Source organism: Colias eurytheme, chromosome 5 (genome assembly GCF_061535395.1).
Source record: "Colias eurytheme isolate Ceu_HAF_F1 chromosome 5, ilColEury1 Martin Lab GWU primary, whole genome shotgun sequence".
In the NCBI taxonomy this organism is placed as follows: domain Eukaryota; kingdom Metazoa; phylum Arthropoda; class Insecta; order Lepidoptera; family Pieridae; genus Colias; species Colias eurytheme.
This window is the reverse complement of record NC_142984.1, coordinates 1,538,056-1,553,551: the sequence shown is the minus strand read 5'-3', so window position 1 is coordinate 1,553,551 and position 15,496 is coordinate 1,538,056. Positions and strand designations below refer to the sequence as shown.

Below are 15,496 nucleotides of genomic sequence, written 5' to 3'. Positions count from 1 at the left end.
GAGTATGCTGGACGAAGGGACACCAGGTAAAACCTGAACTGACTATTCCCAAGACCTATTGGAAAACGTTCTAGAAAATTTTAACAATACTTGTAATGCCCGGTTTGAAACTAGGATCTTAGTTCATACTTACATTATTTGTAATGTAATAGTGAAACTAGGATATTAGCTTAGCTGTAAAGAACAAATGCTTAACTAATAGACTGGTCTATTCAAAATAGTACATATAAGGCTAAATATAAAAAATTAAAAACTGTGTGTCTGAAACAAAGTCTTCTTCTATAGCAGCTATGAAGGGGGGATGATGAAATATGTATTCTATTGTTCGTTTCGTATCAATGCAACCAAAATCCTACTCAAAATTCTGTCTTAATGTTCCATTGTAATAAAGACCATCCCCTATTTGGCTGATCATTTTGGCTTTTCAAACCTTTAAAAAATTGACTAAATCGAAGATAAAATCTATATCAAATAATTTGAATTCTCAAGAAAACATCGATATACTAAAAAAAAACAAATCATCAAAAACGCATTCAATCACGTATTTATATACTGCTTGGTTGCAAGTTCAAAACACGGCTCCGTGAAAGTATAGCAGTTAACCAGATAGAAAATATTATGATTGCTGAATCAGTTATTCCTTTGCGACCGGCTTAAGCACACTTAGTTTGGGGTGCTTGAATTAATAAAAAAAACAGTCAAAATGCGTTTCAAAATGTGCCCACTTCCCTTCATGTAAGATCTAATAACTAAGTATATTAAATACACAAAAATTATAATAACGGCTGGTTATTTTAAAACTAATATTTATCCGTTTATTAGCACATAAAATGTGTCACTGTGTTGTCCAAAAATATGTTAGTGATGTTGTGGTGTTGTTTATTAAATTATATTGTGTTTTAGCACCATGAAGGCCCGTGAAGGAAAAAAGCCGGAAAAAAGTGTTCTGGAAGCTGATCTAGAGACCGCTCTGGATCTTGCTGGTAAGTCTTTGATTAGTCCAATTTATTTATACATTTTTATATGGAGAGAAAAATAGAATAATAATAATTTAAATTGTAAAAAAAAACATTATTCAGGAAAATGCAATTCGGTTCTTTATTATGAAATCCGCAGTATAGAGTATTTAGCTGTTTAACATTTGATGTTTTATTTTTATTTCTTCAAAAGGTGTTCAAATGTGGAATTAGAATATCATAAAAATATTTTATTATCTACACAAAAATATTAAAATTGAAATTTCAGAACGATATTGATAAACTTAGCTTACTTATTATTTCATACAAGTATAAAAAAACAAGAAATATTGAAGTCAGTGACGCACTTTAGCCGTCTCCATCCATATTTTGCTGTTTATGTTATTTTTGGAGGAAAAAAAAACATCTGTTTATAAATATTATCGTCAAGTAAAACAGTTAATTATTGTATTATATTTTATCAGGACGAAACAAGCTATTTTTAAAAATACATGTAGATACGTAAAAATAAAAATCGTGTATTTCTTAAATAACTTAATCCAAGGAAGAAACTTCACCATACATCTAAACATTAGCTTAAGTATTAAGAATAAACATACCTGGGTTCATATACTTACTTAACTTACTACCTTATGAATACTGAAAAAATTGCAATGCTTTTAATGCAGTTGTGCAATAAATGAAACAGAGGGTTTAAGGCTAAAAATTTTACTTTTTTCCATAACATTCAACGAATTTAATCTATACAAGTAAATCTGGAGAGTTTGTTTGGTTGCTTGAACTTGCTCATCTCATGGTTCGATATAAAAAATTATTTCACTGTTATATACCTAGTCCATTTACGATAAAACCAATAAGAGCGGAGCAATGCGGGTAAAACCGCGGGGCAGAGTAGAGCTAGCGAGCTATTATAATTTATTTTATTGTTTATTCAATATATTGGAAACTACATAAGTACATTTAATATTATAAACGTTTGTTAAGCAATAGAGGTATATGAGACGGCGTATGTTTGAGTAACTAATTTTAAATTTACTCGTGGGTTTGAAAAACCGCAAAGTTAATTTACACTACTAGACTGTAAATTAAAAGGGTTTTTACAGATTTTCATATCCGGTACTTTTCGATTTTTTTTTATTGTCGATAGGGAAGCGCTTGACCACAATCTCGCATGATGTTAAGCTGAGATGTGGTCTAAGATGGAACGCGCTTCCCTAGAAGGTACCTGATTTAGTGTAACTGCAAATTTTAGGACTATAGATATGATAGAGAACAACTTTTATTACAATTTTCTGACTACCACGTACTCATGATCGTAAGATTGGTTAAGGTTTTTTCATTTTTGTTTGTAAAACTACCTAGTTTCATAGTTCCTTAAGAGGTATATGTATATTAAAAAGCAGACATGACTCTCTATTTTTCATTCAGTTAAACATTTCACAAAATTTTCTGTAACATTTCATATTGGTTTCTTTTAAGCTAGTAATATTTTCCGAGGTATCGGGTTTCTTGTGTGAAACATAGCCTCCCCCTTGTAAAACACCACACAAAAAGATTCGAGTACACTCGCATTGCTCCGCTCCTGTTGGCCTTAGCGTGATATATATAGCCCATAGCCTTCCTCGATAAATGGGCTATCTAACACCGAACGAATTTTTCAAATTGGACCAGTATTTTCTGAGATTAGCGCGTTCCAACAAACTAACTTTTCAGCTTTATACGATTAGTATACTTAGATTAAAAGTTAGTGAAAATATTCCACTTCGGAAAATGCAGGTTAACAAGAAGTACTATGTCCAAATAATTAATTACCATTCCTCAAATAACTTACTTGAGTTAAACATTTTTTAAGAGCTAATTAAATCCAATCAACATTACTGTCCTTTTTGACATGTAGGTTTTGGAATTTGTAAATATAATGTCGGATACTTTATATTTACAAGTTACTGAATTTTAATAGTTCTAATCCGTTTTAGTTCAGCATGAAATCAATTAAGTAATTTTCACAATTTTATTTGTGTTAAAATATAATACTGAAGTTTTTGGAAAAATGATGTGGGCTCATACATAAATAGGCTCAGTAAAACTGTTAATACTTTTAAATAAATGCAACAAAAATTATTCCTTCTCGATTATAACTTTTAATTTTAATTTTTAGATGGTAGGAACGTCGGTGTACTTTTTTTAAAGTTTTGTAAGTAAAAATAAAAAAGTAAATCTATTTTAACACGATTAAATTTGTCCGGGTGTGGTCAACGCATGCTGATAGAGTAATTTTACATTTTTACTATATAAAACGAAAAAAAAAATTTATACCTACATATTATGTTCTACCGTAGGTACCTACTTACAACACAAATAAATATTACAATGCAAAAATAAAAACAATATATAGGTAACAACTTCCTTACAAATAGTTCCAATAATAATAATGGGTTACACTAGAAGGTAAAACTTATAAATCCATGTAATTGGGTCGGATAATTAATCAATAGACAAACTTCATATGGTATATGATGAAAAAATATTTATTTATAAGTACTACAGTTCATGACGTATGAAAACGGACAAGTCACATTGTAAACACAGTGTAAAGTTAGGGCTTGTGGAGTTAGACGCTTGGCTCTACATGAGATCTCAGATCATTTTTAGAGTGCAATAGAACAAGGCGACATTTTAAATGCACTTATTTTGGTGGGATTTATTATACAATAGAAATTAGAATAGACAAATATATTAATGCAATTGGCATTATAAATAAGTGTAAGGCTGGTAGAGCGTATAATTAACAATACCAGTGTACTTAGTTTTAAATGAATAAAGATGATAAATATTGTAATAATAAAGCCAAGTTCTTAACATAAATATTCAAATTTTAAGGTCTAGGACATATCTGTATTATTTCAGCATGAATATTCAAAAGAACGATAACTCGAAACTTGTTATAAATGGAAAAGCCATTTTCCGATAAAAGTTGGTATTTATATTATTTATATTGAATGTTCCACTCAAAGACTAGACTTCTTAATTTAAGCTTTTATATAATATCGTAATATGTATATCGTATTTATGTATAGTCCGGGATACATCGCCCATTTTTGCAAGTGATTACTATCAAGCTAATTTTTCGTGAGTAGTTTTATTTTGATAAGATGTCCAATAATTTCATGTACGAAACTCTCGATTGTGGTAGCTACCAGAGGAAACAAGGATAGAATATTTTGATTTGATGGTTCTCAAATATTAATTACTAACTGAATTTTTTTTTTGTTCAATCTCAAGATAATTATCTAAATTATTCGAAAAAATATTAGTCCTACAAAATCTATGGTTTGATCAAAGAGTCCCCCTTTCCAATGTGTATCGATAACGAAGTCATCATAAATGATTACTAACCAGCTGATTTTTTATTTTCACTTATTTAATACTTATATAATTCAACAGACATATTGTCCTACAAATTGCGTAATAAATATTTGAGAACCGTCAAATCAAAAATTTTTATCCTTGTTACCTCTGTAAGCTACCACAATCGAGAGTTTCGTACATGAAATTATTGGGCATCTCATCAAAATAAAACTACTCACGAAAAATTAGCTTGATAGTAATCACTTGCAAAAATGGGCGATGTATCCCGGACTAGTACTAAAGTCATTCGAAACGGCTTGACACATTTTGAAGATGTTTTTGTGTATGTATATTTGGGCGACTGGATAGTATAATATGTTTCCCATGTGTTTTCTTCGTCGCTACAATACGTTATGGTCGTAAAGCATAATTTAAAAATATGTCGCCGTTCAATATAGAACCTAGATACTTAATTAAACGTCCGGTTAGTTTGCTGCGACTCGTACCTAGGTACACATATTTCTCAACAAAGCTCATTATTCACATCTTTCGATATCTTCAAGGTACAATTCGGACTAAACAGTGTTAGGTAATTTATTATCTGACACTAATTAGACCTAATTTTAATATGCGATATTAACACGCTATATAATTTAAATACATCGAGCGGAACATTGCATGCTTGTTTGGTAATTGCTTTTGTGATCATATTACGTTATGAATGAATTCAGGAACTACAATTTAGTTCAGTTTTTTACGCGACGTTTTCCTTTCCGTTTATATAAGTGATTTGCATTCTTGTCCAGATGGATGTCCAGGGATACAGGAATTACTTATCTGTTGGGGTTTATTTTCTTTAAAGAGCAAGTACGTGTAATACATGATCTTCATGTTACCTATTTATATGATTACAAGCTGTCCCCTTACAGCTTTTCCTGCTTTGTCTAAAACTCAACTAATTAGCTATATACTAAAACCTTTCCCGAGCATCACGCCGTGTAGAAAAAACCGCATTGAAATATTTTGGGTATTTTTAAAGATCCAAATATACATAGAGGCGGACAGATAGCGGGAAGTGTCTGTTTTAAACTATCTAGAGATAGTAACATGTGTGGACAGTGATGATGGTGGTATATGATGGTGGTATAGTGATCGGTACCGTTATTTCGTAATACAATATGTTGCATTCTTGCACTCCAGGAACGTGCGAGATGTGTTAGAATAAAAAGATTGTATACCGCCGAGCGATCCTAAAAATAAAATAACAAGATGCCTGGTTATAATTAATATCATTAAAATTACATTAAAGAAAAGAGAGAATAAGTTGAACGTACCGTGAAATGAATTATACAGTTCAAAGACATTTAAACCATCTAGTCAGAGCGTCCGGTTGCAGTTTCCTAAACCAGTTGGTCGCCTTCGTAACTTCATATGCATTTGATAAATGAAGTTGTCCATAGAAAAACGCCTAGAAATATTTAAAATGTCCTAGATAGTTTGATTAGGTAAGATGTAATTATAATATAACCTACTATCTCTTAATCTTTAAAGCTCTTAAATAGGCGGGTCTACACAGAGCAAGCAGTCTCCGATTGAGGAAAGCGGGTTAACCGAGGAAAAAAAAGACTCGTGAAGGAATTGCTGCGAATAGCAGATTGGTCTATGTGGACGTGGGGTGTAGGCTCAGCCGTACTGAACGTCATGCTTCGCGCAGCAGGTTCTTCGCGAGGCTGCTCGCTCTGTGTGGACCGGCGTATTAACTATTGCCTACGACTTTTGCATTAGTTATTAACATTATATAATGACTTTTGCATAACTGGCACAAAAACAAATATCTTTAATACTTAAATCTTTAATAAAAATTTGTGATCAAAATTCAAAGTTCTTTGAAGATGTGTTCTGTTGACCTTACCAAATGTTTACACTCATACGTCAAAGTTTTTCCTGATTTCACACGTACACGATACATTTTATGAAATTCGTTCCTAGAAATATGAGTGATGTAGGTTTTTCCGTTATATTATGTACGAGTATAAAATTTTCGGTGTTTATAAATTTGCTAAATTTACATTAGTATCATAATATCAGATTTAAATGATATCTTGGAAATGTTAATAAAGAGATCGCACCCTTCTCGCGAAAATTACTTATATTTAGTTAAAATTATTAAGAAAGAGTAAAACTCTATAATTAAGTAGCAATAAATAACTCGATAATTAGCACTTACAAAACTGCTAGACTGTGAAATAATTGCCGATTTAAATTGCTTGTAAAACGTGATTTTAAGAGTGCCTGTATTAGGCAATATATTGGCGATTTTACGCCGTTTTAGTTCACAACCAATTCAATACATGCTACCAATTCGTGCATTTTGAGAGACTGGATATGTGCAGGTTTAAAATTTATCAATTAATCTAAATATATAAATGGGAAAACTTCTTTACTAACTGATTGACATGTCAACGCCCAATTACTTAAAGTATTAGAAGCTGAGAATTTATTGAAGTAGATTTTTTGGAAATTCTATTCAGTATAAATCAAAATTCGGTAAATACAAGCCTTTTACAAGGTTTTATTATTAGATACCTAAATCGCCAATGACACTGGTCAGTTATTTATTATTATTTATGAAAATCATGATTGATGATATGCAATCGACATCGAAGTTGTCTAACAAGCAAGGAAGGAACTTTTAAACTATGATCCAAATTCCAAATAATATTACAAATGCGAAATCTCCAGCTACTTGCCTGGCTTTCAGATAAAACCATTAATTTATGCATAAGAAAATTCAAAAGAAAATATTAAATATTAGGTAATTTACGGACAGGTCATTTATAGTAGCAGAATTTAATTATTTGCAGTTAAAATACTCGATAAGTTTTTAATGACTGGTCATACTAGTTTCTTAAGCTGTAATTTATATAAATAGGACAAAACATTTATTAGTTTTACTTGTAATATTAATAATTATCATAATTATTGAATAGGTATTTAATTAAAAATTGGTGTGTCCACTCTGTCATCGTATACTATTTTCGTAATAGATAATAGCGATGAAAATATAAAAGTCTTAGAAAAGGAAAAAGGTTCTGTACACGTACTTATATTAAAATACATACCGGTAATTTTCTTTTGCTTTAATAATAGTAAATTTAAGTCAAATTCAAATTCATTTCATTAACATAGATTAAATGAATTTGTTATTAATTTATTATAACCGATTAGCATGTTATTTAGATACTTTATCTCATTTATTATTTATAGATCACAAGAAGTCCATGAATATAAATAAACATTAAACAATATTCATAGAATGAAATAATTAAGCAATGTTTAATTAAAACATATTTGCTAATAAATTTCCACAGGCGCCGGAAAATATCAAGTCTTTCACTGCGCTCTCATGGTGTCTACTCTCGGCGCTGCCATTCTGGAGATGATTGGATGTGCCTTCTTGCTTCCATCTGCTGCTTGTGATCTCGATCTACCGGACCATATGAGAGGGATAATAACCAGCATACCCAATATAGGTACGTGCGAATATAACAGGTTTTAAATTACAGATCCAGTACGGTTTATTAAATTCAAATATGGAGATCAAATACACGTGCAATTATAAAATAAAATAATTTATGTCTAAATTAACAGCGTTATTTTATACATAAATTATTTTATTGGCTAACTGTTATAGATATGTATTAGCACAGACTAATAATAATATACTACGTATACAAGTATTAGGTATTTCGTATGAATTTAAACCCAATTTGAAATATGTAATCCACCAAGGATAAAAAATATAAACGTTAAAATACACGTATTTTTGCTATTTTTTCACACAAACAAGTTTCAGGATGAAAATGAGAACAAGCAATAGTTTCGATCAGCATGTGTATTAATAATTTCGTGTTTCAGGTATAATATTAACAGCACCGTTTTGGGGTCCAACAGCAGACGCTCTAGGCAGAAAACCAGTGCTCATAGTATCCACATTATTATCAGGTCTTATTGGACTTCTAGCTGCCTTCATGCCTAGTTTGTTGACGTATGCTCTATGCAAGTTTATAGGGTCTCTATTGTAAGTATATGAATATTTTATTGTATAAGTAGATACCTACTTATAAAACATACACTAATGTTAAGAGTTGAATTTTTTTAAGACTAAAATATTATAAATAACATGTTCGTACTAAATAGTTAAACATTAATTTTTAATTATGTATTTTAAATTAATATGCAACGAGTTGGGGTTTATAAATAAAATTTAAGTTTTAAGTAAAATAATATTAAATATAGGTACTCTACGCTTCTTTTTACTCAGATTATACAATTAAAATTCCCTGCTGTAACTGAGCACCTGCATTTTAATGTGCACTTGAATACTTGCCAGAAAAATTGAGCAGGGAACTGACAAATAATGTGTTTGGCCTATGCCTTATACAAATGACCAAAAACACATAAGGTGTCGGTCTTATAAATAATAAAAAAATGTAAAATTACAGTTTATCGTGCCCATCTTCACTGGGTTTTGCATTTCTTGGAGAACTAATGCCCAAACGGAGACGAGACATGGCAGTCCTCACCTGCAATGCGTCACTGATGCTGGTGGCGTCTTTATGTCCAAGTAAGTCACATTAATTAATTATTAATTATTCGATGCCGCTTATAAATCGAAACAGTTGAAATCAAGGATTGTTGATTTTTCGTGTAAATTTTTTTAAATAAATTTATTTTTTTATTTTTTTTTACCTGCCTATTAGGTTGAACTTCACTGCAAATACTACTCAAGTACTTACTCCTTTTACTTTTCAAATGATACCCATTCAAAAGTAACGTATGTTTTAATTTTTTATCAGAATGTTTAGATTAGCGTCTATCATTTGGGCAGAACACATAAATAACTGGATTTTTTAATTACATAAAACTGTAAATAAATAACTGCTCTTTAAATTGTATAAAGTTAATACTATAAACCATTTTTCTTCCAGTCCTTGCCTGGATAGTATTCTCCATTGACTGGGAACTACAATCCGTATACTTACGGCCCTGGCGTATCCTCACTATCGCGTACTCAATGCCTTTAATCCTGTCATCGTTGTGGATGACGCAGACCATGGAGAGCCCCAAGTTCCTGATGATGAAGGGCAAGGAGAACGAGGCTTTGAACGTCTTGGCGCATATATTTTCTTTCAACACAGGACTGGACCCAGATGAATATAAGGTATTAATTTAGTAGCATTAATTAGACATTCAGTAATTAAGCGATTGAACATTTTGAGATTATGGAAGTTGATGAGTTGGTTGTTATAAAAGCTGGGAGCTTATCTTAACAAATTTAATATTTTTTTTAATAACACTAAATTTTTTTGTAAGTCACGTAAAAATTTAAACGCATATAAACACTAATCAATAATCATATATTTCTAAAGCAGTTTCAAGCTTTAAGGATCTCTCACATATCTCTCAGTTTAAATAACACAGGAACAAATATTTATTTACAGGTAACCTCTCTCAAAAAATCTGCTGACGACCGCAGCAAAGCCGACGGTCAGAGCTGTGAATCTGGAAAGAAGTCAAAAACATCAGCCATCGATTTATTGAAACCCCCTCATGTTCAATGGCTGCTACTGATTGGATTCCTGATGCTGGGTCTATTCTCTTTGTAAGTATTTCATCATCATGTTCATCAGTAGCTTATTTTACTATGTTAGAAGGAATACAGGCCTCACATCATACATCTGTATTTATAAAGCTAAATAGTTTGTTAGTTTGTTTAATTGAACACGCTAATCTCAGGAACTACTGGACTGGTTTTAATAATTATTTCACTGTTCTACGTGATGCCTGAGTGCTATAAGCTATATAATATTATGTGCTAACAATGAAACCGCTACTTTCTTCTATAGTATGTAATTGTAGATCCTTAAAATGATTGACATATAAAAATAAATATTAACATTCATAGAAATGTAATCAGACAAAGATACGAACAGTCAAAGAACTAATCAGCTTATACAGATAAAATGAGTATTTAAATTCCGATTCCGATTTATTTCCAGTTACTGATAATAATCACTGAGGGGCGTTGATATCTTTGATTATAATCTGTGGAATTATGAATTTATGAATGTCTCCGTTTTTGGCCTGCGATTTCGCCTGTGTAGGGAAAAGAAAATATACAAATGGAAATGAGTTATTTCACTGCTGTAAAAAGTCGCTATCTCTATAACCTTCTAAGTATCTGTATACATATTATGATTAAAAAGTCATACAATACAATCGCTCCTTTGCGATGTTAAAGACAGACAAACAAAAAAGCATTTATAATATCAGTCAGGTTGTGAATAAGAAAGAATATATCACATACCATTATTCCTAAATTACTTACCAATGGTTCAGAGGTTGAATCGAGATGGATATCGTACGAATACCTTTGACTTTTTATATTCAATAATAAATACATATAATGTTTATTTTGGTCCCTCGTGTTGGTACCTACCGTTATTTGAAAGGTTTTTATTTTCATTTTATCAAGCAAATAAAAAGAGAACTGTACATGAACATCAAGTTTCTTAGTACTTGATAAGGCATCGTGTAAATTAAACTGATTTAGATTTAAACAACAACAAAGATTTTTTTTATTGTTTTACTGTCAAAATTCATGTATTTTCCCGGTCAACATGGGACACCCACAGGGGACACCTTATTTATTTTAATTTAATTATATATAAAAAAACCTGCTTTATAAAATTTTTATACCAAATTTAGCCCACCAGGAAAACAATATAATCCCTAAAATCACGTGTTTTTCATTTATTACTCAACAGAATATTATTGTATCTTATCAGACTTTGCCCTCTGTTTAAGGTTAAACGGCTTATTTTTATTTACACCACACACGATCAACACCCTGATGAGGCAATCGGCGAACGAAACTGCGTCTATTTGTAAAGCGTTGGACCAAATTCAGAATTCTGTAAGTATTTAAATATGTTTTGGAAGCAATTATTAGAAATATGAATGATTATAACAGAAAAAGTACATCTAGACATTATTTAGACTCAAAATTGTTACTAGTCCACAAGCTGTTTTATAGTTTCTTACTTCTTTAACAATTCATGAAGACACATTACTACTACACAATTCTTGAGTAACAAAAAAAATTCGCCAATCGATTTAAAATACTTTTATAATATGGCAATAGTAAGCTTATGTTCCGATTCAAATTCAAATTATTTATTTCTTCTTTTTAAACTAATTTGTGATTGGGACACTCCTAGTAAGCATTTTAAATGCTTGTGTCAGTGACAGGAGGTTCCGCTCTTCCTTAACACTATTACAGAAACAGAAATAAATATGTATTGCTTGCCATCTTTGTATTTTGGGGACAAATGAACTAAAAAACCAGCCATACAAAATATTTTATTATAGCACTTTGTAACTAAAAAACATCATTTACCTTACTTTCCAGACGCACACAGTATCCTGCAGCATATCCTACGAAACGTTCCAAATAACAGTGATCACAGCGCTGATATACGGCGCGCTGGTAATGTTGGCCAGTCTCAGCCCGCTGTCCAAGAAGACGCTGCTGATATCCATGTACGCTGTCGTCGGGACAGCTTGTTTGATCAGTGGCATTGTTCAAAACAGGTAATGATGCCATAGTTACATACAGTATATCCTACGGGACCAGTTTAACTCTACTCTACATTGTAAATGAATTCTCTATTAAGATAGAGTACCATATATGCACTATGTACTATCATGTAAGGAAAAATTCTGCTTACTACTCTCCATCTATTTACATTTACACGGGTAGGCTCTATAGATATTATAAACGAAGTCTCTACATCAACGCGTCAAACTCTATTAAAAAAGAATTCTTCTACATCTCGTAGCTCTTTCTTCTACATCTATTTTAAGAAAAACTCTCTATTTTAGAAATGAGCTCTCTTACTTTATCTTGTGGAACTCTATGTGAGTAAAAACGCTCTACATTCATAACATATCATTGGAGGTTAATAATTCTCTATATTGACAAAAATAATTTTATGATAGTTTCTCTACTTATATATTAAAATCTATATTGACAATTCTAAACTATCTTCACAGGCTTGTAGCTGGTGTGTCCATGTCTACTCTTGAGCTTACTGCATTGGGAATCGGTCCACTCAACGCATATGCTGTACAAATCTTCCCAACGAGCTTGAGGTGTGTTGGATTTAAACATTGTGCTTAAAATACTTCTAATAGATTTTTAAAGACTGTTCTTAAATAATTCGAGGCGGTATTTTTTCCGTAGTCTAGAAACCAAAAACTCTTTCATTTTAGTTATAAATATACCAACAACCCGGTGTCTTTACTACACGTTGTAATTCAAATATAATCACATGATACTTGTTGTTGTTTTCTATTTAAAAATTTACACATAATTAGCGTAAACAAATCTATTTTTATATTCTCCATTGTAACTAAAATAATGACAATGTATTAGTACTATTTTTTTGTGTTTTTTGATTAGCTGCATTTAAACACCCTTATAAAATACAAATACCTAAGGTAATATAAGTAGATAATTAGGTCAAAGACTTGATCTAATAATAAAACCTAGGACATGTATGAATAACTTGGTTTCCTTAAAAATACTGTAACTATTTTGTGAAAGCTTTTTTATACTGTTATATCACTTTCTATAACTTTTAACTAATGTTACTAACGTGGAAGTTATTAAGAATGTAACAACTATATTTGTTACTTTTTCACGCAAAAACAATAAATAAATAAATAATAAATAATAATATGAATTATGATGATACTTGACATGAAGCTTATATATATCAGAATATCACATAATATTTTTTTTTTTAATAATTTTATTTTTTTTTTGTAAATATATATCATTAAATCTGTGTTTCAATATCGTCATTAAAACTGTACATTAAAATAAATCAGTATATATGTCATAAAAATAGTAAAAAGTATGAATTTATTGGCAAGTGGCAACCCTAAGTACTTACTGTATTCTTAATTTAGAGCATATTTACGACAGCGCTGATGTTCAGCAAACAATGCCTGTTGACGAAGAAGATGGGAAAGCCCGCATTGTACACATTGATTAGACAATATTATGTTATGATAACGTTAATTTACCTCACTGACGGTACTTAGTTATAAATTAATTAATGTTTTATTGCGCGATTTTTTGCTATCCGCTATGTGTAAAATTTAAAGTACATAGACCATCCCCTATTTAGTTCTTTTCAGAGGCTATTGATCAAAAGTTAATCCCATGGAATGACATTTTTTTTAAATAATTACATTTCGGTTAATATTTTTTTCTGTAAAGGATATTTTTCTCCATTACCTATGCCTTAAAAGGTCCAATATTGTATCAGTTATATATATATATTATTTGATGGAAAAGAGTTGCCTTAAAAAGAATGAAAATACAACTTTTTTTTATATAACATTTTATTACATCACATACATTTTGTTCTCCATATTATTTTTAATATTATGCATACTTTCTTCGCAGGGGCACAGCCGTGGGGGCAGTGATGATGTTCGGGCGAGTGGGTTCGATGCTCGGCGCGAACATGGCAGGCATTTTCTTGGCACGCGGCTGCACTTATACTTTTTGTGCTTTTGCCACTCTTCTATTCTGTAAGTAATCACGTATTTAAAAAATAGAAACGAGATTATCTAGCTGAAAATTGGAGCTCATTTTTTATTTACTCATTCATTTTATGATGTTTCAATTGTAAATAATATTTGTTAACATCAGTTAACATAAGCTTATATTTATCGTAAGATTAAAGTTATAAACATTTTGCTAAGATTTAGGGTAAGTTTGTAAATAGAGTCACTTAATGTTATATTATTTTAACGATTGATCACAACTTACACAATTATATAAGAAAAAAATATATATAATTTTTATTGTTTCAGTGTGTGCGTGTCTCAGTACCCTGCTGCCAAGCGATAAGACTAAACGAGAGAAAACATCACTTTAAACAGTTCATGCATGTTACAAAATATTGCTCACGGATGCATTTGTTTCCTAGGTTTTTTATTAAAAAAATGGTTGATGACGGCAACTGAAAAATTAAAATTAAGTTATGATAGAAATTCATACAGAAATACATTATTCGGTTGTTACTTTTAGGGTTTTATAAAGCCGGCTACTCACGTACCTTCCGCAGGGGCAATATCGAAACAATCTCGGTTGTACGTGGTCGGAGCAATTTCAGCTGTCACATTACAAATAAGGAGCCATTTAAGGGTGCAATTCAAATATTGCCCCTGCTGCAGGTAGGTGAGAAGACGGTTTTACTGCTACTTATCTCTGTGTCATAAATCTTTGAAATTGTATGCTTTAGTTTACTCTCTTAAGCTCTCTTAAGTTACATGTATTTATTTATGCTTTTTCCACGTATGGATCATTATTGAAATCAAAATCTACGCATTCAAAAACTGAATCCATTACTTTTTGATGTCGATTCTGTAATTCTCTCTGTTTCTGTAAAAAATAACTTCAAATAAAACTCTTGGTGCTATGATATTTTTTCGATTCTGTAGGAATCTCTTATTATTATTAACTAGCTGTTGCCCGCGACTTCGTCCGCGATTCGGTCGTTTTTCGTCATTCGTCGTTTAAAAAAAATACGTGACACTTTATTTTTGAATGTTCTTAATTGTCTCTTATAAAATTTAACTACATTAAAATTGAATACTCTGATAAGAAAATCTTAAAATCATCGAAAATCATAGACATCGAATATCTGAGGAAAACATGAATGAATGTGATTTAAATTCTACATTTCTTAGTAATTAAAATAATAATCTAAATTAAATGTAGATTAACAGTTTGAGCGCACCATTATAGAATATGTACCTAAGTAATAAATTACGTTAGTTTACATAGTAACTTTACTAAAAACACGATGACTTTCTTTCGCGCTTGGTACCACAAACTAAACATGTTTGTGGTACGTGGCCCGCGTCACTTTACCCCCCACGAGTTCCCCTCCGTTGCTATGCGAAAATACATTCGTCGCCCTACTGTAGGAAAAATTGTAATACTGCGGCCTGGGCGTTATAACACGCTCAGGGAATTCCTGAGTGCTGATAGACTTCCGTCTATCGGCATTTATACCAATTTTATA

General features: G+C 31.1%; 1 protein-coding gene across 1 annotated transcript; it reads left to right on the top strand.

The window, feature by feature from the left end:
* Positions 1-572: 572 nt before the first annotated feature.
* Positions 573-14,428, top strand: LOC149908273 (uncharacterized). The gene is made up of 12 exons (XM_090101698.1): positions 573-735; positions 904-983; positions 7,697-7,858; positions 8,244-8,406; positions 8,831-8,952; positions 9,317-9,549; positions 9,830-9,990; positions 11,196-11,304; positions 11,800-11,981; positions 12,444-12,542; positions 13,867-13,994; positions 14,280-14,428. The coding sequence occupies exons 1-12, from the start codon at positions 704-706 to the stop codon at positions 14,342-14,344; spliced, it is 1,536 nt and encodes a 511-aa protein (XP_089957824.1). The 5' UTR covers positions 573-703; the 3' UTR covers positions 14,345-14,428.
* The last annotated feature ends 1,068 nt before the right edge of the window (positions 14,429-15,496 follow it).